The sequence below is a fragment of the Ruditapes philippinarum genome, unplaced genomic scaffold (genome assembly GCF_026571515.1).
Source record: "Ruditapes philippinarum isolate M1 unplaced genomic scaffold, ASM2657151v2 ctg550_1_1_1_1, whole genome shotgun sequence".
NCBI classification, from domain to species: domain Eukaryota; kingdom Metazoa; phylum Mollusca; class Bivalvia; order Venerida; family Veneridae; genus Ruditapes; species Ruditapes philippinarum.
In genome coordinates, this window is record NW_026854566.1 from 370,161 (window position 1) to 395,907 (window position 25,747).

The 25,747-nt window shown below is 31.5% G+C and overlaps 2 protein-coding genes across 2 annotated transcripts in view; one reads left to right on the plus strand and one right to left on the minus strand.

The window, feature by feature from the left end:
• The window catches only part of LOC132740482 (partitioning defective 3 homolog), a 63,509-nt gene extending 54,204 nt beyond the window's left edge, over positions 1–9,305 (plus strand). The window contains exons 19-24 of the mRNA XM_060728388.1: positions 3,527–3,686; positions 3,969–4,124; positions 4,305–4,462; positions 4,846–4,985; positions 7,529–7,653; positions 8,294–9,305. Of these exons, the coding sequence (XP_060584371.1) occupies positions 3,527–3,686; positions 3,969–4,124; positions 4,305–4,462; positions 4,846–4,985; positions 7,529–7,653; positions 8,294–8,924 (1,370 nt within the window). The 3' untranslated portion in view covers positions 8,925–9,305. The remainder of the gene's footprint in view (positions 1–3,526; positions 3,687–3,968; positions 4,125–4,304; positions 4,463–4,845; positions 4,986–7,528; positions 7,654–8,293) is intronic.
• Positions 9,306–18,615: 9,310 nt separating this feature from the next.
• LOC132740487 (ATP-citrate synthase-like) overlaps positions 18,616–25,747 on the minus strand; it is a 47,877-nt gene continuing 40,745 nt past the window's right edge. Inside the window, exons 21-26 of the mRNA XM_060728399.1 lie at positions 22,929–23,079; positions 22,117–22,260; positions 21,452–21,565; positions 21,000–21,082; positions 19,610–19,686; positions 18,616–19,256 (exon numbers count right to left, since the gene is read on the minus strand). Of these exons, the coding sequence (XP_060584382.1) occupies positions 19,144–19,256; positions 19,610–19,686; positions 21,000–21,082; positions 21,452–21,565; positions 22,117–22,260; positions 22,929–23,079 (682 nt within the window). The 3' untranslated portion in view covers positions 18,616–19,143. The remainder of the gene's footprint in view (positions 19,257–19,609; positions 19,687–20,999; positions 21,083–21,451; positions 21,566–22,116; positions 22,261–22,928; positions 23,080–25,747) is intronic.

A 25,747-nucleotide genomic window follows, 5' to 3' on the forward strand; every position in this document is an offset into this window, starting at 1 on the left:
AGTTAATTATTTTAAGTTGCATTAAAATTGTTTAGTGTAGGTGTGGTAGTCCATTTATTCAGAAAAGTAAGCACTTAAATTTGCTTGTTTACATTTTTAAACTTTGATTGTTGACTTTTTGATAAATTGCCTAAGTTTAACTTGAATTTGCAAACAGTATTGTTATTTAAAGTTTGCACAATAAGGCCAGTATAGGGTAGTGGCCTAGTAATTTAGGTATCCACCTGTCAACGATTAAGCCCGATTTGGGTCACTACCATGTTTCCACATGTGTCACTAGTACTGGTTTGTTCCAGGAAGCAAATTTGAGAGTGGCTCATCTAATTCAAAATGATTTTTTCACAATTTTAAACTAGGCTCATTGAGCCTTCTTTTAATGGAAGTTTGGGAGTCATTTGCTCCTGATTTTGACTTGTAACTTCCAAAATATAACTCTTTTACTTCTTTACCTATACAATGTGACTTCCACTGTCAGACATTTTGTAGTCTCAGACTTCCAAATTTAGAATCTTAATGGAAGCCTTGCATCAGTACAGAGAATGGTAGGCCTACAGATTTTATAATTGTTTGTGCAAGGCCTAAATATTTCTTGATCACAGTTTCTTGGTTGATGATAATATTTTGATGCCATCTCATGATGTATGAAGCAATCATCTTATCAACTGTTTCAAATGATTTTTATAAAAATAAAAGAAAAAAATAGCAAAAAATATGGATGAATGGACTATCAAAAAAAGACATTTAATATTTTCTTAAATCTCAGTATTCAGACATAATAATATACTTGAAGTTATATAATAACATTTTGTTAGTCTACTTTGGGAGTTAAATGTCATATTTTAACTGAGACTCCAATAGCCCCCAAAAATGATCAAACCACTTAACAACATTTTGAGAATGTGAATGTCTGATGTTGAAATTCATGCATTTTAAATTTCATTGTAAAATGGTTGTATATTATAACATATACGGTAAAAACAGCTAGATTTTCTATGTGTTATTTTCATTAAACATAAGCAACCCTTTTAAATGCCCTCACAGATTTTAAATTTTAATGAAATACATGTAAATTATTGCAAGGATGAAATCAAGATAATTTTTTTTTGTCTGAATATTGAAATGTTAAGTTTATTTGTTCAGTCAAGCATGGTTGTTGATTTAGAATTAGCATATTTTGATGATGATAACAGAAGATAAACGCATGTCAATTTGCTAGTTTATATTTTTGTGAATTACCCATAATTGTCAAGTTTGCATGAATGAATGACTAAGTTGTGTCCCTTTTTCTTTTAAAATATTTTAATTTCTGTTTGTAATTGTTTTTTAATTGGAAAAAAAGTTAAAAAAACTTTTTAAAGCAATCTTTAAGTGACTATTATTCAAAACTTTGAGCATTTGTTTTTACACATTATAAAACTACCTTTTGATATTTTGTTGATGGAGATGTCTTGATGATAATATTTACCATCTTATGGGGGGGGGAAGAAGAAAAAAACCAACAACAAAAAACACCAAAAGCACCCATTGAGTTCTTATGAAGCAGACATCTCTCCAAGACATTAAAAAAACATGAACAAAAATGGTAACTTAATAAGGATGAGGTCAAATCTAGAATTTCCTACAACATTATTTTTATTACCTTCAATTTTGTAAATTTCTATATTTAAAAAAAAAAAAGAAAACAACTTTTAAATGCTGAGCTAGCACTTGATATTTATTTTACATTTTTTAAAAAAGATCATGCAAAAAAAAAAATCCTAACAAAGTCATAGAAAGAACAGAAAGTGAAAAATTCACAAACATTTGTTATAAATTCATCATAAGCTCATACATAAGTTTAAAGGCCTAAAATTGTGCAGTTATATCACTGGACAGAAAGACAATTATAGTCCTCACAGTAAAGAACAGAAAGATGATAGAATTCCAGTAAATTAATAACAGAAACAATTATTACGTATTAGTCATGGAGAGAGAATCATTATTTCGTGATATGCCTATAGTTTACTCACTGTTACGAATACAAGATATTTTGATGGAGGGTGCACCATTGATAATCTAGAAATAAGATTCTTTGAAGAGCGGACAAAATGAATAACATGTTCTTCTTTTTTCTGTTACAGTAATCATGAAAGTAATACCTGTACCATAGTTGATTAAATAACTGCAGATTTTTTGTAACTATCTGTTTGTATTGAAGCTATAATGTAGCATAGCAACATTTGTTATAAAATGTTTTAAAAACTTCATTATTGAAATGTTATACCAAGAATACAGTCTGAAAATATGTAGATTCATTGGTTAAATCTGAATTACAGTCTGAAAATTGTCCTATGAACATGCACATTAATATTTTCTACATGTGTGACCTTGACCCATATTCTGAAGGTCAAATATGGTACAGTGCTTTATGAATATTAAGTTAGATTTAGGATGCACTACAGTTATCTACAGTTATTAATTATGAAAACATGCTCATTTCTGCTCTCACATTATTTAAATTATTGTGATTAGAAATACTTGCTAGCAGAATGCAAACTTAATTAAATTGGATAAAAAAGTATTTGTTGAAGAAATAAGTTTGGGGATTTTGACTGATAAAATGGCACAGATGAACATGTTTTCATTTAATAATGCACCTGGATTTTAACAAATATTAATGAATTAACAACAAAAGGTAACAGTATGTAAGATATATGATTATTCTAATGTATAATTATCTATGATATTTTAAGATTTTATTTCAATATCTTTTTAAAATGCTTTTCAGATAACAATTTTGTCTAGTATTTAGTTTTGTCTATTAGTAGAATTGATACAAATGTGGAAATTTCTGATTTTCATCAATTTTAAATGGATCTTCATCTGTTTTCCATCTATATGTGTAGATAGGGAAGAATTTGTTAATTTTGAGTTAGATTGTTTTACAGAATTGGATGATATTTGACTTGTTCAATGATTTGTCTTTAATTACATGACCAGAAAATTTGCTTTGATATATGTATTTATGAAGTGATTTTATAGCCTGAAGCCAGTATCTAGCTACTATCTCAGCATAACTTCATGCAAATGAATGTGTTTTTTTTTTTTTTTTTTTTATCAAGTAAAAAGGCAGTTTATATAAGGATAAAGAAAGTATTTAAAAGTAAAGAAAAATCACATGAACGTGTTGAAGTAAAAATTTACTGTTCTGCCATTGTTTCTCATTTATATACAAGACAATTGTTACATAAGCCCCCCCCCCACTCTTTATTTCAAAGTATACAGGTTAAGAGCAGCTAAGTTGTACCTGCACTAAAATCCACTGTCTGACTGTTCCTACTAAACAGGACCTTTACTTAGTGGTCAAAGGTCCTGATAAGCCTGGTCATGGTTATATTATACAATTTAATTGCTCATGTAATTAAAGACAAATCATAGTATATAGATATTCTTTGTGTTATTTTTATTATACTGCTTATTTTATTATTATATTATTTTACAATAACCAAAAATATATTTTATATAAATATCACATTGACATTTACAGTGGAAGAAGAAGGTAGTGAAGGTGGGTCAATAGGTCGTGACCCCATTAATTCAGCAAGGTCATCCACTAGTGAAGTGTTCACTGAAGATGGTAAAAAGAAAGGGGGGAAGAAAAATAAAGATGCACGGAAATCAGGTGGCCTTTTGAAAGGCTTTTTCAAGTAAGTGTTGTAACATTGATTATAATTATATAAAGGGAGAGTTGTCATTATCATTTTCCTTTCTTGGGCTTACAAAGTATTTTAAGTTTTCAAAGACCTATAGATATTGAGAATAGTCAAGTGCACTTATTACAAACATCTCTTGTTTTATAATAATTTATACACTGTTAATTATGTGGACTTCTTTTTCGAGGAAAATTTAAGAAAGTAGAATGAAAATCAGGCATATTTTGGAAATACATGTTTAACATGAATTTAAGATACAATCATTGTTGTTGATAGGTTTGGCAAGGGAAGGAAGACTCCAGTAGATGAGCTGGGTAAAGGGTCAAAGTCTGGAGACCACAAGGACAACCCCGATGGAGAGACTCGCGCTCATAGAGAACACATAGAGCATGAGGAACAGAGATGGAGGCAGGCACAGGCCGAGCAGGAAAGGTGAGATATTTATATAGCTGATAAAGAGTAGATATTGTATCCTCTTATAAATTATTTTATTAAAAGACTAACATGATAAAAATATACTTTAAAAAATTACCACTAGTCCTTGGTTCTAGCAAATTAAGTATGTGATTTCCAAATAGCGGGCAATAACCTGTTATCAATATTTTACTATAGGGCACAACATGAGTACAGATATTTACAGGAGCAACAGAAAGCCCGGCAGATGAACCAACAGGACCAGCCTCTATCTCAAGGTCATGCGTTCAATCCTCCGGAACCCCATAGTATGGGACACTCGGCACCAGTGACCAGTGGCTCTGACCTTCACAGAGGTATACATGTAGAAAATCAGTTATAGGAAAAGAACAATATTTCCATAAATTGTTCTTTTACATGAAAACATTGTCCTAAGCAGCAATTCTTTCCTGAGATGTTGAGTTATTAAAAAAAAGCTGAGTCATGCATTTAAAAAAGCTAAATATATGCCATTAGTATCTTGCAACAATGTAAATGTTTAAGAAATTATAGGCTAAAATAAATGTTGAATTAGGTGAAAAAGAAAAAGTATTTAATGATGTTTCTGAAGTAAGAGCAAAAGAAACAAAAGTAAAAAAAACTTATTCTATTTTTGACAAGTTATATCATTGTTATGTGAAAAGTGGCAAATGTATTTTTATTTCTTTCCAAAAAATGTTTAACTTCTCATGATCAACAGATAATGCAGTGTCACGTGCGGAGCGTATTCAGCAGTTACGTGCGGACCATCAGCGTCGGCACCAGGCGAGACAAGGGCATTACCCACAGGAAGATAAAGAAGAAGAATACGAACGTATGATACAAGAGGAGGAGAAGAGGGTGCGTTATTTTCTCAGATATGTTTAATCAATCCAAAGCTTGGGGAAACTAATCAAACTTTGGCACTTTTTGTGTTGTTTTTTCGTCTTTGGAAAGAATTAATATTTGATTGCTCCATGTCATATCTAAGAGTATAAAAATGCCTATATGATTTTTAAAGTGATTTGTAAAAGATTTTTTTTTGGCTCCCTGATATTTTTCCATCCAGATCATAAGGTTGCAGGTTTTCTTCCTGAGGGTCACAGTCTGTATTTTATTTCCTTTCATCAAAATTTGACCTTTGGATGGTGTTTCAGGGTCACATAAGCTGAAAATAAAAACATAGGCTAAAAATAGATTATTGGCTAAAAATAGATTTTGCTACTTTTCATCACAGTAAGGGTATGTAAAGACATCAACATCATGGAGCATACATTAGTATGACTAATATCTTTGTTACAATATAGTGATTAATGTGTTACAGTAACACCATTTTAGTGTTGTGACTAGCTTTAATGTGTCAATGCCTTGATTACAGTCATCTTTACAATATCTTTTATTTCATGAGTTTTAATTTACATTATATATTATCATGCTGTTGCTTGAGTCTGTGCAAAAAATTTAATTTTCCATCCTGCTTTTACTACCCTTCCTTGTTTTGTTTTGCTTTTCACTGTATACAGCTTTGTTTAATGTGACATTATTTGCATGTTTTATGCTTTTAGCTAAAAATAGAAATAGTAATGCTAAAAATAGCTTGCATGTGCTTTAAATAGAAATTTTGTTGCTAAATATAGAACATCTGTCTTGATGGCTTATAATAGTTATATTTTCATTTTGCTAATTGTATGTACATATAGAAGGATAAGCTATTTTAACTATTTTCATCCAATTTTTATATAGTTTGCTTAACATTGTGATGAAAATGTATTAACATATGAACCGTGTCACGACAAAACCAACATAATGGGTTTGCGACCAGCATGGATCCAGACCAGCCTGCGCATCTGCGCAGTCTGATCAGGATCCATACTGTTCGCTTACAAACCCTATTACAAGTAAAGAAACTGATAGCGAACAGCATGGATCCTGATCAGACTGCGCGGAAGCGCAGGCTGGTCTGGATCCATGCTGGTCGCAAACGCACTATGTTGGTTTTGTCGTGACATGGCTCATTATTATTATATATTTTTTTGAAAGGAAAATTCATGGTCCCTTGAAACTTGAAATACAAAGCGCCACCTGAACTTGTTTGAATCAATTTTCTAGACAATTATGAAAAAAGAATGAAATTCATTTGGTGATTATATTTGTAAACATAACATTATTACAGTCAATAAACTACTATTACAGTCATTAAACCATTTTTACAGTTAAAAACCATTATCACAAAACACTAGAATTACATTAAAAAATCAAAGTATAGTCAGTTTACTGGTATTACTGCATAAAACTATTATCACACTCAATAAACTATTATTAGAATAAAAAAATCATTATTACAGTCAAAACATAAGTACAGTCAATAGACCAGTATTACAGTCAATAAACCATGCTCACAGTCAATTAGACGTGATTACAGTCAGTTAACCATTAAAGTGAAACTATATTTTTGTTTCAAAAGCAGTTACTGTGCATATTATACATCAATTTTTGATTAGCATATTCAGAGAAAGTGCATTTTTATAGATTGATAAATACTTTTTTATACGCCCATTTGAAAAACAGGTTACACTATAAATTTACACAATTGAATAACCAAAAATGTTTTAACATGAATAACTTGTGTGGTTGAGAATTGTAATTTTGCTGTGAGCCACTTAGTTCTGGGAACGTATTTAACGAGTGACAAACTAACTTAACTTATAAAAATTTATGATACATGTACATTGCTTAAAATTTTTATTGAGTTATAACTTTATCAAAGTTAATTCATCATTACTTTTTGGTTGTGTTTCCTTGACAAAAATACTTAAAAAAGGTTGTTAGGTCAAGGCTTTTTCTTTATACTATTCAAACTTAGAATTTAAATTTCTAGTGTGGTTTTAGATGTAATAAAAATTTTATAGTGGCATGTTTGAGGCTAGATCTCATAGTGAAAAATACGAGTGATAAATTATTTGCCTTTGGTATTTTCATTTTGACTTTTAACTATTCTAGTTTAATTGATACAATCATGTTGTTTTGTTTTTGTGGAGAAAAAAAAGATGCTAAAATATGATGGGTTTGTTTACGAAATTCGAAATTCGTGCATCAATACTGTCTGGTGATAATAAATCAACACAATATATCTCTAGAATATAGCCGGATCTGTCTGCACATCCCTTTCGTTAATCACTTATAACAGACTGTAATTTGTTGGCGACATTGTATTCTGAACCTGGACTTCCTTTAACTATACAATGTATATAACAGCAGTTAGCCTGTGTGTGGATCACATACTTGCTCTGAGATATTTACCATCCACTTCCTGTCTAATATATTACATGTATATATAACCAGAACTCCTCCTATCTAACCTAACTTTATATATATATACTCTCTGCTTTTTCTAACCCGTACAGGCTAGCAGATTTACTAGTGACCAAGACTATTTCTTTTATCAGAAATTTGGGCAGAGTGCAATTCCCAGTCAAATAGAACAGCAAGGTCAGAGGTCACGACCTTCAAGTAGAAATCAGAATGAAAGGTCAGTATGAATATAATTATATGTCCAAAGTAGAGCTGATAGACTTATTATAAAATCATCAGAAGTAAAAAACAGTAAGCATTTCATGTACATGATGTTAAGAAAAAAATGTACTTATATTCTTTTGTCATTGAGTATTAAAGCAGCAGGCCTCTAGATAATTGTGATTTACCAAGTCATTTTGGTTTGTTGACGTGTGAATCACTTATCTGCTACAGTTACGGTTTGAATTTTACCCAAATGTAAATTGTTTTTTGCTTATGCATTTGGCTTTCAGATGATTTGTGTCTACCCAGGAGGCCATCTTTACCTTATCTTTCTTCAGCATTATATCTAAACACATAAATACTAGCAGTGATGTTGAATTGCTTATATAATCAGTATAGAATTAGGCTTGCCTGTACATCTGTGCAGTGTGACCTCACTCTATACCCTTGGCAGCTCAATTTTATAACTGAATCATTTTCTAAATTAAGAGGCTTAAGTAAAGCAAGATAATGGTCAAAAGTCAACTTATGGTTAATAGACAGGTGAAACTTGAATACAGATAGATTTATAATCAATTTCTTTATGCTTATGTGCATTTAAATGTACCTTTTAAATGGAATAATGATTTAAATGTCTTGTATTCTTTTTTCAGACCAAACAGTAGACTAGGATCAGCAGATTTCGTTCAGGGTACCAGTAATTATCAGGATTACAGAGACATGCAGCCGGGAAACAGGCACATTAGTGACTCAAATATATCTAAATATAGTAATTTTTATCGTCCCCCATCTCGGGGGCAAACATCATTGACTGATATGAATTATCAGCATCAGACTAATCAACATCATCAACAAAATCAGCCGCAGCATACGTTAGGGATACTTCCGCGAGGCCCCACCCCATCACATGATAAACAACAGCAGTACCCTTTTAGTAATCAAAGGGGTCAAACTCCTACTAATGAGTATGACCGTAATGTTAACTCACACCATGCAAACGGAAATTATCAAGTGTTTCATCGAATTCAAGCGCCACAAAATGTTTCTGTAGGAGAAAGGCGAAATTATGCAGACTATGATGAAATTCGAAGGGGTAATATGAATGTGAATAGAACTAACTTGACCTCAAATAGAGATCATGTGACTAGACAGGAAGTGCCGCCACCTAGTGGTGGAAATTATAGTAACTCATCATATGCATACAGAGATCCTGTTTTTACGTCAGTGGCGGGAAAACGGCCAGTGAAATCATTATCGCAACAACCAAATTCAGCAAAAGTGTGACAGATTGTGGAAGATCTTTATATGCCATAGACAGATTGATTTATTTACACAGAAATTACCGGAGTGAAAACAGAACTCTTCATTATATCATAACTTAATTCTCTTTTCCAGAAATTATAATATGTAATGAAGAAAATTTCTAAATACCTTGAAAAGGGGATTTAATACATTGTATATGTAGATTTTTTTTAAAACTAACCTTCAGGTGTTACATATTATTCATTTACAAAAGGTACAAATTAAACAAACACTGTCCAAAATATTGAGACAAAGTTCAATTTATAACAAAAATAGAGAATGTCTTTTGTTTTTAGTGATATTTATGTTACTTGAAATATTTGTATATTTACATTATGAAATTATTCAAGACTAGATCTGCATGATTCTTTATGATGTTTTTTTTTTTATGTCTCCCCAAAATTTTTGATGAAGCTTATAGTTGCCGGTTTGTCCTCCTTGCTTACTTACTCTCTTACTTATTTACCTTTTCTCATAGCACCCTCATTTATTAACAGAAATCTTAAATATTTGGTCCATTTGCACCCTTACACAGTTCAACTGGATTTCAGGTCATTTAGTCAAGGCCACTGATTCTTAAAATAGATTTTCCTTTGTTTCTCATAGTATGGTATGTTCTTAACGTTGTGAAATTCACACCAGGGAGCATGTACCTGTGTTACCAATGTTTTTGTTCCATTTTTAAGTACAAATATGTATCAAAGATACTTGTGTAAAACTGTCAATTATTAGCTTAGTTGTGAAGATATAGGCAAACCTGTCTGAGGAGAACAGTTGTTTGAAATCAAGAATTGGCATTTGTTAAAAGGTTGCCGTTCAGAACAAAAATAATCTAAAATGATAAGCTTTTCAATTAAACCCAGCCTGCAGCATTTTCAATTTTGCAGTGTTGGGCTTTCTTTAGGAATTCTGTTCTCTATTTTGATACAAGATACAAATTTTGTGGTATTTTGTAGACATCTTTTGTACAGGTTAAAAGTGTTTAAAGATAGGACCCAGCAATTTTAGAAAATTTTATTGCATAGATATTCAGATATTTTAGAAGTATATTCAAGACATTATCTTTTTACCTTCTGAAAAATTAGAAATTTTATACAAACAATTATAAGTTTGTCAAGAAAATACATAAGCATGGGAGAAGTGGTGTACATAATATACTTTACAAAATGTGTGGACACAAAATGTTTATATTTAAGATGTATTATCCCTGAATTTTTGGCTCCTTTAAAGACTTCTATTCATGGACCAGTGCAACCTGTGAATTTATTTTCTCGAAATTACAGATTTACCATTGATGAAATTATATGCCTTACAGACTGCTTAATTAAGTTTTGCCTTTGTCAGCTTTGTGCTTACTAGGGACCAGAATGCATGTATATTAGTAAGGCCAGCCTCTTTGTCCATGAAGTCTAGCAGTTAACCAGCTTGCCAGTCATGATTCTACCCATACTAACAGTGCAGAACTGTTCACTATTCAGTCAGTACATTTTTTGAAAAAAATTTCGATATAAATTATACTATAGTAAATGGTTTTATCCAGATTTAAAGATGGACAAGTCCATTTAAGATATTTAGTGTGGTTAAGTTTAAACTGACTACTGATGGCTGCTATATTTTATCGTTTTACTATCACAACTCCCCCCTCCACATTCACAGTAGACAGTTCTAAATTTAATGCTGAACAAGCGTTAATATACATGTAAATTTAATATGGTAAAATAGCCTGGCTAAAATTAAATGTACTTTCCTGTACAAAGGTAGACTATTATACATCTATAATATAAGTATAAAGGTATTGAGTGAAAGAATTCATACCAGTATAGTACAGACTTATAATTATACATACATTGTAGTTATCTTGTTAAATATTTCAGACTTATATTATGCAAGACTTTGTCAATTAGGTTGTGATAATATATTTTCTACATTTTACCCAGAATACTATTTTTTTTCATCTTTGCCTTGCAAGATGCCTTCTGATATATACACCTGTGGTTGTGACTTCCTGTTGTCTGTGCTTATATTTATTATTTCTTTTCTACACCCAAGATTTTACTGAATATTTACTAAAAAACAGGCTGTGATCTGATTTTGTAAATGTTGAAATTGTATACCAGTCAAAAATTGAAAACATCTGATTGGTTATTTTTGATCTATTAGTTCAAATTGACCAATGGAAGAGCAGTATTTTTACATTGGTTTTTATTTTGCTGTATGTTAAAAAGTATTACATTTTAGAGACCAGCCAATAATGAGTATTTTGGAAACTCTTGAAGGAAATCGGGTTTTTGAATGACAAACATGCTTTCAATTTGATGAGTGTTTTTTTATTCACAATGGTCACAGTACTGCACCATTTGACTGGTTTACAGTTTCATGATATCAGTCAGGTTTTTCAGAGCTTATACACAGTGCCTAAAATCTGTTTCATTGCATTTTAAATTTCTTTATATCTTTTAATGTAAAATTAACCTTTAACCCTTTCCCCCATGAGCATATTGTGAAAAATGGCCATTTTCACTGAAAAGCCTCCTCTTACAAGTTCAAACTATGAAAAATGCTTTAATACTAATCAAACTTGGCACAAATGTTGACTGGACCATTGCCTTTGTAACGACATGCTCAGTCTTAAATTTGCTGTTACCATGGCAACGAGGGGACATCTCAAAATTGCCAAAAATCACTATTTTGCCTCGATTTTTTCCATCAAAATTTATTTCAAAATGCTGCAACTTCTCAAGGGATTGAGATAGAGTCAAAGGCTTTTCAGCGTTGGTTACACGTTACCTTATGATCGACCTGGGGTCATTTTAAGCCTCTCATAATTCCAAAATTTTCTTGGCATTGAGGGGGACTCCAACTCCTTCAAACCCCCCAAACAGAAGGGGGCACATCCCCCTTCTGGCAACCCCCTGATGTATCTTTTGGATGGGGGGCGGCGCCGAAAAAGTGCTCATTTTTTTAAGCAACATTTCTCAAACGAAAACATGTGTTTGGGGCCCAAATAGGACATTTTTTCACTATTTCAGGCCTAAAAAAAGGGGGGGGGGGGTAGAAAATGCATTGTTTCGCGTATATATGAGGTAAAGGGTTAAATATGCAGTAACTAATAGAATGGATTATAAAGCTTTGAAAACAAAAGAAACCGTTATTATTGAATATTTAATGAAATTTGAAAAAAAAATAATGTAAATTTCATATTTAAAATGAAGAACTTAAAACATGTAGATTTCATTGAATGAAAGTATACAATTTTGTGAATTTTGTTCTCAGTTAAAGTGCCTAAGTTGACCTTAGCACAATGTTTTTCTTGAAGTATTTTATACATTCATATCATATACCATATGTTTCTGTTTTAAGTTCACTTTTGTGCAATTTGTGAAAGAAAAAAAGGTTGTGCCTTTGGTCTTGTGATGATTTTTTTTTATCTCTTTTTAACAAAGTGTATTAATTTCACTGGATATTATTTATGTTTTTGCCATGGACAGTATATGTATATGTGTGTTCTCCATGGAATATTAAATATAGGAGGGTCATGGATATCAGCTTTGTTTTTGTGAATATGTATCCAAGTTTTATCAGAATGTGTGTCTTGGTGTCCATGGATATGTATATCTATTGTTTCCATGAATAAGTTTCCTCATTTCCATCATGTGCATCTGTATTTCTATCAATATGGTCATTCTTGTGAAAAATGTTATTATTGCAACTTCAAAGTGTCTTACAGACCATTTGTTGTATACCTGTTTCTTTTTAGTATAAAAAATAATGATAATGAATAAACCTAGATGTAGACCCTGTCTATTTTCCACACAAAATTATTTTATAAATTTTAAAATTTTTTGTTAAAACAAAAATTTATTTTATATTTTTTCTAAATTTGTAGAAATATTTAATAAAGTTTTTTCCAGACTGCTTATTGAATTACTTACTCGGAAATTGCATGGTCTTCATCTTCGATATCATGTTTACACACAGTACATTTTTTTACCAATATCATTTATGAAAGTGCTGGAGGACTTGTTACATAAAAATGCACAAAATACTTACAAACCATTTACAATATGATACTGAAGAGTTTTAATATGGCAAACGATATCACCAGTGAACTGCAAGCACATTTTATGCATGAATATTTGTTTTAAAATGTTTTCTCATCGGACCAATTTACAGGACACAAAAAACCCCTATTATTCTTGCTGTTGTTAGTTTTACTGTCATTCAACCCATTTTCTGTACATTAACATTTTCAATGCAAAATTACTAATAATTTTTTCTGTGGAAGTGAGTATGTTATAGTTGCACTTGGTGATCTTTATTTTATTCTAAAAATAACCTTTTCACTTTCTTAAAATAGCTATAAAATAAACAGACAGTGGCCTTTAAAATTCTAAAAATAGTATCCATATTCTTGAAGGTGATCAGCCATTTTTGGTTTCCAATAATCATTTGGTGACCAATTAAGTTAATATTGTTTTTTTTCCTCTCCCATTTATCTATGGGATAGAGATTTAAATGATATCTTTTTTAATGAATCACTTATGAATATTTCCCAATTATGAAATGAAAACATGTTATCTTCATATCATAATGTTGGATATATTCGGATTTATTTCAGGGTAAGAATTTCTTATAATTCTTCGCAAATTTTGGGGACTGAGAATTTTAAAATCTTCCTGGCTTGCTGACATTATGGATGTTATATAAAAATTACAGATAAAATTGTTTGCAACAAGCCCACTAATTGTATTGTTCATTCCCTTTGTACTTTATTTCTGATCAGCTAACTTAAATGTCAATGTCAAGGTCTGATTGGCCAATTTATGTCAATGTTACATGTCTAATTGACCAACTTAAATGTCAATGTTTTATGTCTGATTCGCCAACTTAAATGTCAATCGGCCAACTTAAATGTCGATGTTAAAGGTTTTAATAATTCACTCACTTTCTCACACATACAGAGCAAAGTGCTTTGAGCATGATATTTGTTTAAGTGTCTTTGTATCTTATCTAATAATTAAAGCATATATTTTATATTTTTGTATAGCCATCCATTATATTTTAAGATTAAAAATATAGTTGAAATCTGTTTGTGTCTTTGTTATCTTTATTTTCCTTGTGATTTATTAATTTCCTCAAACATTTTGTGGGTTGAACCCCACTATTTAAAGGAGCAAGCAGGTAGGAAAAAGACCTTATTTACAATTAGCTATGTTATTTTTGGATGTTTTGTTTTCATACCTGTGCATAATTACCCTTTTGATAATACCTTTAAGAAGGTAGTGAACTTTACCTCAATATTCAAGGTGATATTATTAATTTTTGCAAAAACTGGCCACAACTTTGTTATTAATGGAATAATTTGATACTTTATCATGCAACTACTATGGTAACTGCCCGATAACACTTGCCTGATAATTATTTTTGATATCAGGTCAGTAACCTGATATCAAAAATAAGCCCCACCCATTTTAACGGACTTTTTTCAATTGCTTATATTCTCATTTTTACCAGCATGTGAATTCTACAATGTAATCTCATACCCTTACAAGTCTTGAATCAAGGTGTGATATTTAGGCCTATTATTTCGATTTCAATTACGAATAAATTAGATAGCGAATAGTTTTAGCTCCAACTAAATGAAGTGACGTCATAATTTATATTGCAAATGACATCATCGATGTTCACGTCATACTATACATGTAATCATAACAAACAGGCTAGACGATTTTCATTGAGATCTTGTAAATGTTTACTTTATTTCGCCGGATTATTATTCAATAAGTGAACAAATTGTTTCGTTTAAAAAATAAGACGCATGTTTGTGTAGCTTGTGTTTGATTGCCGATTTGACTTTTCTTTGATTGAAATTATCGCGTGAACTTTTGAATTTGACAATTCAAGACAAAAATTGCAGTAAAGTTTAGTTTATGTGATTCTAAGTGGATTTTTGGATCGATGTTTAAATTAAAGGTAAGAATTTTATCGTATTAGGCCTACAATCTGTTGTATCTTTTATCCGAGTCGAAAGAAAAAATGGCCGCCAATAACAAATTCTAAGTTTCAGGGGCGGAGGAATTTTTTTCAAGAATTATTTCTTTGAACAAAAATCCCCCTTTTTAACGAAATTCGCTATTTAAAAGTAGATTATTCTTTTATTTTGACAGTTGTTATGTGTTACATGATAAATAGAAAAACATGCTACTGTCTTTTGATATCAATTTTATCAGGCTCGGCTGATATGGGCAGAAAGGGCTCGGCAAGCCTCGCCCTTTCTAGCCCATATCAGCCTCGCCTGATAAAATTGATATCAAAAGACAGTAGCATGTTATTCTCTATTTAACAACACTGATGTTTTGATACAAGAGCAATGTATGACCTTGACCTTTAAATGAATGTGACAAGGTCAAATGATGGGATTTTGCATAGTCTCATAAGATTTTCAATTATATGATTCATACTTTAACAAAACCATTTTTATGACAACACCAACATGTTGAATTTTTCTAATTTGACTTGACCTTAAAATGGCATTCATTGGCAAGGTCATACAATGATAATAATATTTTAACCTAAATTTATTTATGGATTTGATAAATACTGAAGTAGCCAAGACGGCCCCTGACTTATTACTGGGAAATTTACCCAGCTACCTTGGCATAATACAACATAACAAAAAGTTTAATTATATGAAAGAAAACAAACACAGAAGCTCACGAAGGTATGTATTTATTTAAGTGCTGCTACACGGTTATGTTATTTTGATCAACTATAGATGTTTATAACTCATTAACAATTAACATATATATATACAAGTACTATGTACCTATAACAGTGTGTATACAATAAACAACAGGCAGACAGACACAATGTAATATTTCCTACACATATTTATATACTTCTTGCGAAGAATGAATATTTTATTATTAAATATTCATTTGTAATTATTAAATAAATGTTTCCCAAATTTACATGAATAAATAATATTACAGTAAGATATTAAGTTTACTTAAACTAAAACATTATTACTAACCTAAAATTTAATGTCATACGGAAGACAAAAATGATTTACAAAAAAAACTACAATTTTTTTTTCTGTTTACAATATTTAATGAAGGTGAATTCTAGTCATTTTCAATTACTGTTTTATTACATACATGTATCAAATAAGGACAACTATGTTCAGCAAATATCAAATTTAAGGTAAAACCAGAAGTGATATATATAATTTAATGTTTAACTATAAATAGAACTATTCTGTGAGATTAAAATTATAATGGTGTTGCATTAACGATTATAATAACATGACTGTGATGTTCCATATGAGATTCTAGTGTCTAGCATACCAGTCAATTATAACCACTCCCCACCCACCCCCTTGGTAACCACAGACCATCCACCCCTGGTAGGGATGCAAAGCAAGTAAGCCAAGCTTTAACCTATTTGTTTTGCCTGGCACTGCTGGGCCAATGTGGTAGATTTGCTTTGGTGCTGTAATGGCCAGTGATATGCACAAATTGCAGCACATGGGTTTCAGCGAGTGAAGAATCATCCATCCGACTGTCTTGCAGGTCAGGGCCTTCACCACTGGTTTGAAAATCCAAAACATTAAAAAGTCCAAATAGTCCAAGGGGGGGAGGGGGGTACGGTTACATAAAGTTGAAAATGCATAATTAACTCTTTTAATCAAAATATTGAAAAAATCTTAGTTTTAAAAAAACTCTTTGTATTCAATTATTTTGTAACAAAATTCCCGTCTTTTATATTCATCAATACTTCATGTAACTGATTTCGCATTCATTTCGGAAATATTTCTTACCAACTCTTTTAATTTAAATTTCATTTCATTCAAATCTTCATCAGGAAGACCTCAGGGGCTTATTTAACTTAAAAGAATAATCAGGTACCTGAGTAGTCTTGCTTACAATCTGGATGGATATCTCATCAAATGGACATTTGAATTTGAACAGTGGTAAACAGCAAAAGATTTTAAGTTGGAGAACATAAACCATAAAGGGACTTACTAAAGAGACAATTGGAATGTTCCAAAATGCAAAAAAAATATATATATAAAGAAACCTTTTAAATCAAACCTTTTTATAGCATAAAACATAAAACAAATATCCAAAACAAATGTAAATAATATACAAGAAAATAAATAACACTTGATACAATGTCATGTTGTTTCAATAAATAATATAGTAATCAAAACTGAGCAGAAAATAAGTAATTGTGCCTTTATATTTTCTTAAATCCTACTATTAGAGTTACAGGGATGCACTTTTGATATCATAAAAAAACAACAACAAGTGTTAAGGTTTGTTTACCCTAACCACTTGGAAAAAATACTCCAAATTCACTGCCTTTTCTTATTGAAATAAAGGGAGAGCACTAATTAAAATATTTACCAAACCCTCCAAATTCACACCAAGCTCAATTTAACACTTAGAATGCACATTTGGGAAAATTAGTAAAAACAAAAACCCCTCCTATATTCAATGCCTTTCAACATATTAATCGGCATACTTGAATATATTTTTACAATTTTATTTGAAGGAAACTTAAAATCATAAAATATTTGTCAACAGGCATCACACATTTTCAACATTCTGTTTTCTAAAGTTCTACTTAATTTTCCCCATATAAACATATCAAACAAGAAAAAAAACGTAATTGCTTAATGTAAATTGCACCAAAAAAAGCCACCCCTCAACATACAAATTGCATACTTTGTAAGTAAAAGAACGTCATGTAATTATGCCAAAAATAACAAAAGACCTATTGCATCTGCCAATAGATATGTAATATATGATATCTAAATAAACAATTATTCATGTAAATACATGTATGTTATAACTAGAAAATTTAAACAACATAAAATGATAACTAAGTATATGTATAGTATAATTTAAACATCTATCACATGACATCATTTGTTTTCAATGTTTTTGATATTTATGAAGAAATTTTTATAGGTTATATGACCCTATATAAATGGTTGTTTGTATATATGACTTGAGCCAAATGGCCACTGCTATATTGCAAATAAGCGTTTATATATGACCATATAACCCATCACGAAATTTTTTATCCAATTAATAATACTACAAATTTCTTTAATTATAGAAAAAAAAATGGAATTACTTCATAAATGGCCTGCAGTCATGTATACAGATTATATAAATGTCAGTTATTGACAAACTTGCAGTATTATAAAACAAAGTAATTTAACAATTATATATTTCTTTAACCCTTAGCCTCCTTGCGGCAACAAATGTCGTCAAAACCACCAGTGCAGAACCAAGACCAGCAAGAACTTCCATTCTGTCTGATCATAGTCTGCACTGTTCACTACTCAGTTAGTACATATTTTTCTTATTTTCCCTAAAATGTTACATGACTATGTCCAGATTGAAAGGTGGACAAAGGCCATTTCAGAAATTATGGGTGGGAAGTGTTTAATATAACATCTCACGACAATCATCAAAGTACAGCTATCACAATACAGACATTTTCTGGCTTTATTTTATGTCATCAACACATGTGTTGTTGTTTAAAATTAAGTTATTTAAACTTAGTATTCATACTACAGTCTTCTCCCTTATAATGCTTTTCTAGATTCATTTAATGCAAGTTTCAATAAAACAACTATATGTTAGGTCCTATGTATATACTTGCTTTATGCTTACATTGGTATCAGGCCAACTGAATTGTAAAAAAAATCTCCTTTAAATGAATATAAATTCAAATATAAAGTCAAATACCTAATTCTCATAAATTTAACTTTTCAACTGTATAGTACATATATATTGACGTAATATCTGATTCTTTTCAAAATATTCTATATTTTACTAAAAGCATTTCACTAAGATGCTTCTCTTGTTTTTTATTTCGTTCTAGAAAAGTATTCTAAACTTAAATTAAATTAATCTTTGAACGTCAGAGATCATTTTTTTCTTAAAATGCCCATTATATACAGACCAATAAATCATTGATTATCATTATTTATTGACCAGGTAAAATAACAACCAAAATCTACAAGTTCTACAACCACAGTATACCATCATAGGTAATCCATTAATATTAACAACAGTTTATTAAAACTTCTACAAGCACTAAATGTGATCATATTATGTATGGCCTCTAATGTAAATACTGTCCCAATCATAGTTTAACCAGATAAACAATGATGGACAGTGCTTTATTGTGCAACTTGATCGCCGCCACCAAACTGCTCTGGCATAACATAAGAGATATCGTCCCATGGATGTCTGTACAGACCTTGTTTCAACCTCTTCTGGTCTAGGAAATGACCTAAAAATGTAAAATTTTATCATGTTATCACATGACAAAAAGTATTATTTTCATTATATATAGAGGATATTGAATAAGTGTAAGTTCAATACTGAATTTATTGAGTTGAATAAAATTATATTATGACAAATATAATATTCTATTAATCACATAACTTGAGAAGTACTGTTTTTTCACTTAAAACAATCTTTTTTTTCTCCCTCTAGTATAACGCTTATATCTAACATTCTGTGACCACTAATGGTTATTGACAATCAACAGGTCATTAAAGACCAAAGGTCGCAAATGACCAAAAAGAGTTCTATATCCATTAAAGAGTTATACATAACAATGTAAAGAAATTTGTTACTTACCAATAAATCCCATACTTCTACCAAGTACAAACAGTCCATTCAATGCTCCTATCTCTATAAACTCTTGTGCTTCCTCTCTGAAAATTGTATTATAATATCCATATAACAGAGGTAGTATACTTTCTTCAGTCATCGAATTTAGCACTGGCCCGGTGGCTCATGGCCAGTGAAAAATAGTTTGGGCCAGTGAAAATTTTAAGAAAATTTAGTTAAATATACTGGCATGCGAGCAGTTCCTGTACAGAAGCAGTACCCGTATTTTTCATTTAAACGCTTGATTTTTACATGCATTCTTCAAAAATTCATTTCAAATCAAGCAGATACATAAACGAGACAAAATCTAAGTGTCAGTTCGGCAGTACGTATAAAAAGTCTCATTTTAAATCACTTTCACCTGTGCGTTGTCAAAACGTGACCTTGTTTTATCTGGGGGAATTCCGTCTCTGCGCGCATGCGCAAACATACTTACACGTGAGGCATGTTAAAAGGTTTTCCACTAATACCACCTGTTTACAGATAAGAAGGCAATGTGATGAAAACTTGTTTAATTATCAGAATTTTGACCAATATTACTATATAAAATAATTTTATGGCTTTGATGCGTAAAATATCATGCATACAAGCATGCCATCGCATGTGAATGCGTTGGGGGTAACTGTACCGGGTAATAGATACACGCGTTTAGTCTACTTTCTATTTTCTGAATTACATCTATTTATCTCTTAGAAAATGGTCTGTTCAACAATGATAAATGAAAAATAGGTCCGATATAAAAAAATTGTATAAATATAATGGGTTAAATTTTATGTACGGGAACTACTTCTCTTTATACAAAATAATGGATATTTTCGGTACCCCATACGAGGCCTCATAACTAAGGGTTATTCTATGTTTAGAACATGATGGAATTTCCATGATTTGTGTGACGAGCCGAATATTGATGTGTAACATTTAAATTTTGGTGAGTGAGCGTAATAAAAAATAATGATTAAGTAACTACGATTTTTGTACGGAAACTGCTCGCATGCCAGTATAGTAGAATAAATTCAAAACTGGAATTCGGGCTAGTCTTAAATTCATTGACTGTTTCTCACTATCAGCCCTTGCAACATCATAGATTATTATGTCATAAAGGTACCTTTTAGCAGTTTGGTCTAACCTTAAATAATCATATTAGGGGTCACACAGCCAATTTCCAGTTTTTATGGAAAAGGATTACAAGGTTTACTTGTCAAGGAAGAACACATGTATCCCCTTGGGCATTATTTCAGGCACAAGCGGGCACTATACAGTCATTGACAAAGATCAAAGCATGCAGTCTACAATTGATATGTCAAGATATGAGCTTGTTTTAAGACTATAAAATACAGTATAACATAATTATACAAACCTGGTGAAACAGCCACAATTCCTTAACAGATCTACAAATGCCACGCCAATAAATCCATCCACATTCAATATGAGGTTTGGTTTCTGTGAATACAAAAATAAAACAATGTTCTTTAAAATAAAAAAAAAACAACACAAAACAACCTTGTTTAAATTGTGCTAAAGTTTCAAAATCTACATTACAGATTAAGATAAATATTACTATTACAAATTTAGGTCATACAAGGTCATGGAGAAATTTTTGCGTGACCGGGGATTGAACCAGCAACCTCTGGAATACAAATCTGATGTTCTCCCTATTAAGCTAAGCAGACGGACCTTTCCAGAATCAACTCGCGCAATGCAATATATCAGAATAGCCAATGTATGCAATATTTTTATTATATTTTATATATTTATATTTCTTTGTCCTTGCATATAACACATTTAAAATAGGCCAATAGAAATCCTTACCTTCGATGTTGTTATTTTCTCCACTTCAATGGCATAATCTAATATTGGTGTAGACGGGAAATTTTTCTGTGCATATTCTTTTAAAATTACTACTCTCATATCAGGGTTGTTTATCTGTAATAATAAATAATATAAAATACAAATAAGCCCTGTCAGTGCTAGCAAAAATAACAACTTGTCTATGTGGCTAAAAATATGTGTCCCCTGACAATTAAATACAACGGCTTTTGTCTGCCTGGTCAAACTCATGGAATAAGAATTTTTGTCCTATTCACAAATTTCATGAAAGGGCTTTTGTCCCCTCTGTCAAAAATGCATAAATTTCAATTGACAACTATTGTTCATGCAACCTATTTCTTAATGGAAGGGCTAATTTCTCCTCTGTCTGGCCAGCTTTTTTTTTTTTTCAAAATAAGTACATGTACTGACTGTATGCAAACAGTGCAGGGCATAATCACTGACGTGCTAGCTGATTTTGATCTGCACTAGTGACATGGGTAGATCAGCAGACAAGGGATTGATCCAAACAATATCTTATTTCCAACTTGTACAACATGAATATACATGTATACAATAACACAATGAAAAATTTCTTGGATTTGGGAAACAATTAAAATTCCTTTCCACAAAAGACTCAAGGTTAAAAACTTATTTAAACAACTTACAGATTTAACTCTATGTCCTATACCCATTATAAGTTTTCCCTTCTTCCTCATAGAGTTAACAAAGTCCATGGGTATCATACCAGAGTCCACGGCATCACTGAACTGTTTAGCTGCTGCATCCAAAGCACCACCGAATCTGTCACCCTTAAATATCCATTGTAATAATGTTTCTAATAGTAATCAATAATGGTAATACAGACTTTTTTTTGGTGGGGGGTTGGGGAGGGGGGTTTACGTGGTACCAACACAGTAAAGGTCATATAGTGACGTTCCACCTTTCTGTGAATTATTTCAGACACAAACGGGCAAGTAGAACCACTAATGTTCTGTAAGCTTCACATAAAAGAATCCAAAGTCCTTGTTGAGATTCAAACCACAGCAAGGAGGGGCAAGAGGTTTGAAATCAACGACTTTAACCTGATTTTTCTTTGCAGAAATCATGACACTTTTAGATTAATGGTGATATTTTAAAAATAAATGTGATATTTTGAAACAATTCTTGTGATATTTTATTTAAAGAAATTGTTATAAATGTAGAGAAATTGTGATATTTTATTCAATAACCAAAATATATTTATTTTAGAGAACTCATGATTATTCTAGTGTACTAATGAGTAATGATGCTTTTTTACAATAATTATGATATTTTTTACAACAATCATGATGATTTTTTAGTAGCCTTGATATTTGCCTTAGTAATCATGATGCTTTTAAGGTATTTTTCAAATATTTCACACAATCATCAAAACTGAGGGATTCAAAACAGTTTACACAATGGAGCAATTTTAATTAAAGTAATTGAATGAACATACAATAGTAAGAAGACCAGATGTTAGACAGGAGATGAGATCTTTGCCAGCACGAGCGCAGACTATTGTGTTGTGAGCACCAGACACCGCAGGTCCATGGTCTGCAGTTACCATTAAACACATCTCTATAAACTTTGTGGCATATCGTGGAAGCCTACAAGAATAAAATGGTTAAAGTTTAAATCACTCAATCATTTGCCTATGTTAACAGTATAGAGCAAAACCGACCTGTATTTTCATACGATTCTACTCAATATGAATTGAAAACTGCTTAATATTAACACTTTTTTTAAATTTTATCATAATGTAATCAAAATCTTTCACAACTGAACAGTTCCAAATTCAAAGCAACATAAGTCCATTACTTTAAGCATGTTAGAATGGAACTACATGTCCATTACGTTAAGCATATAATTATATAATTAAAATAATATGCCATTTTTTTCTTGCCCTGAAGTACAATATATGCATGGTTTATTGTTCAAATACTTCGTAATAAACCACTAAAGTCTTATAGCCTTCATGATTATACTATCCAGCCTTCATGATTATATTAATTCACAGCTTTACTCAAACCGAGAATTATTTGATAACAATGACCTCACAATTGAGACCCCTTTATTTAGTACAAGAGGGCCCAGAGGGCCCTGGATCGCTCACCTGAGAAATAGGTTAAACGGTCAAAGTGGAGCCCCTTTTCACCCCAGCATAAATAGCTAAAATTAAAACATCATGAAAAACACCAGATTTACACCAGGTTTACAGTAAATATAAAAACAAGAACTGTCAGAGGACAGTAACGCTCGACTATTCGAAGATGTCACAAGGGTGTTTCATTGAGTATAATAATGCTTTCCTATATGAATACATAAAATTGTCCAAAAAGGTACAAAGGCTTGTTATTAAGATGTTTTATTGAGTTAATCACTGCTTTATTATTATGAATGCATAAAATTGTTCCAAAAAAGGCACAAACCCTTCAGTAAGTTTTGGAGATAACAGCTTACAAGCAAAAACTTACAAAAAAGCTTACAAGAAAAAGGGGCATAATTATGAAGAAGAAACAAGAGGGCTATGATGGCCCTGAGGTCGCTCACCTGTATATAGCCCCCCCCCCCCCCGGCCAATTTTTACCCAAGGGCTTTTATTTGAACAGACTTGGTAGACACCCATAAGAAGATGTTTCATGCTAAACATCTAAGTTCTAGCTCATTGGGTTTTTTAAAGAAAATATTTTAAGTTTTTACTATACACATATAATTAAAAACAATGACACCCCTGGGGCAGGGCCAGTTTTGACCCCCGGGCTTTTATTTGAACAAACTTTGTAGATATTTACTTAAAGATGTTTCATGTATAAAATCTAAACTCAAGCTATTTGGGTTTTTTCAAAGAAGATTTTTAAGTTTTTGCTATAATACACATATAAGGAAAATCAATGACCCCCGGGGCGGGGCCAATTTTGACCCCAGGGCTTTTATTTGAACATACTTGGTAGACACCCATTAGAACATGTTTCATGCTAAATATCTTAGCTCTAGCTCTTTGAGTTTTTTAAAAGAAATTTTTTTTTGGTTTTTACTATATGCATATAGGGAAAATCAATGACCCCCTGGGGCGGGGCCAATTTTGACCCCAGGGCTTTTATTTGAACAAACTTGGTAGACACTCATTAGAAGATGTTTTATGCCAAATATCTAAGCTCTAGCTCTTAAGGTTCTTTAAAAGAAGATTTTTTAAGTTTTTACTATATGCATATAGGGAAAATCTATGACCCTCTGGGACGGGGCCAATTTTGACCCCAGGGCTTTTATTTGAACAAACTTGGTAGACATTCACTAGAAGATGTTTCATGCTAAATTTCTTAGCTCTAGCTCTTTGGGTTCTTTAAAAGAAGATTTTTTAAAGTTTTTACTAAATGCATATAGGGAAAATCAATGACCCCCTGGGGCTGGGCCAATTTTGACCCCAGGGCTTTTATTTGTACAAACTTGGTAGACATTCACTAGAAGATGTTTCATGCCAAATATCTAAGCTCTAGCTTTTACAGTTCTTTAAAAGAAGAATTTTTAAGTTTTACTATATGCATATAGGGAAAATCTATGACCCCCTGGGACGGGGCCAATTTTGACCCCAGGGCTTTTATTTGAACAAACTTGGTAGGCATTCACTAGAAGATGTTTCATGCTAAATATCTTAGCTCTAGCTCTTTGGGTTCTTTAAAAGAAGATTTTTTAAGTTTTTACTATATGCATATAGGGAAAATCAATGACCCCCTGGGGCGGGGCCAATTTTGACCCCAGGGCTTTTATTTGAACAAACTTGGTAGACATTCACTAGAAGATGTTTCATGCCAAATATCTAAGCTCTAGCTTTTACAGTTCTTTAAAAAAAAAAATTTTAAGTTTTACTATATGCATATAGGGAAAATCAATGACCCCCTGGGGCGGGGCCAATTTTGACCCCAGGGCTTTTATTTGAACAAACTTAGTAGACACTCACTAGAAGATGTTTCATGCTAAATATCTTAGCTCTAGCTCTTTGGGTTCTTTAAAAGAAGATTTTTTAAGTTTTTACTATATGCATATAGGGAAAATCTATGACCCCTTGGGACGGGGCCAATTTTGACCCCAGGGCTTTTATTTGAACAAACTTGGTAGACATTCATTAGAAGATGTTTCATGCCAAATATCTAAGCTCTAGCTCTTAAGGTTCTTTAAAAGAAGATATTTAAAGATTTTTCTTTCTGTTGCATGATGGCAACCAGAGTTCTGCATGAAATGGAAATCTTTGAATAATCTTGATAGAGCTTCATACAAAGA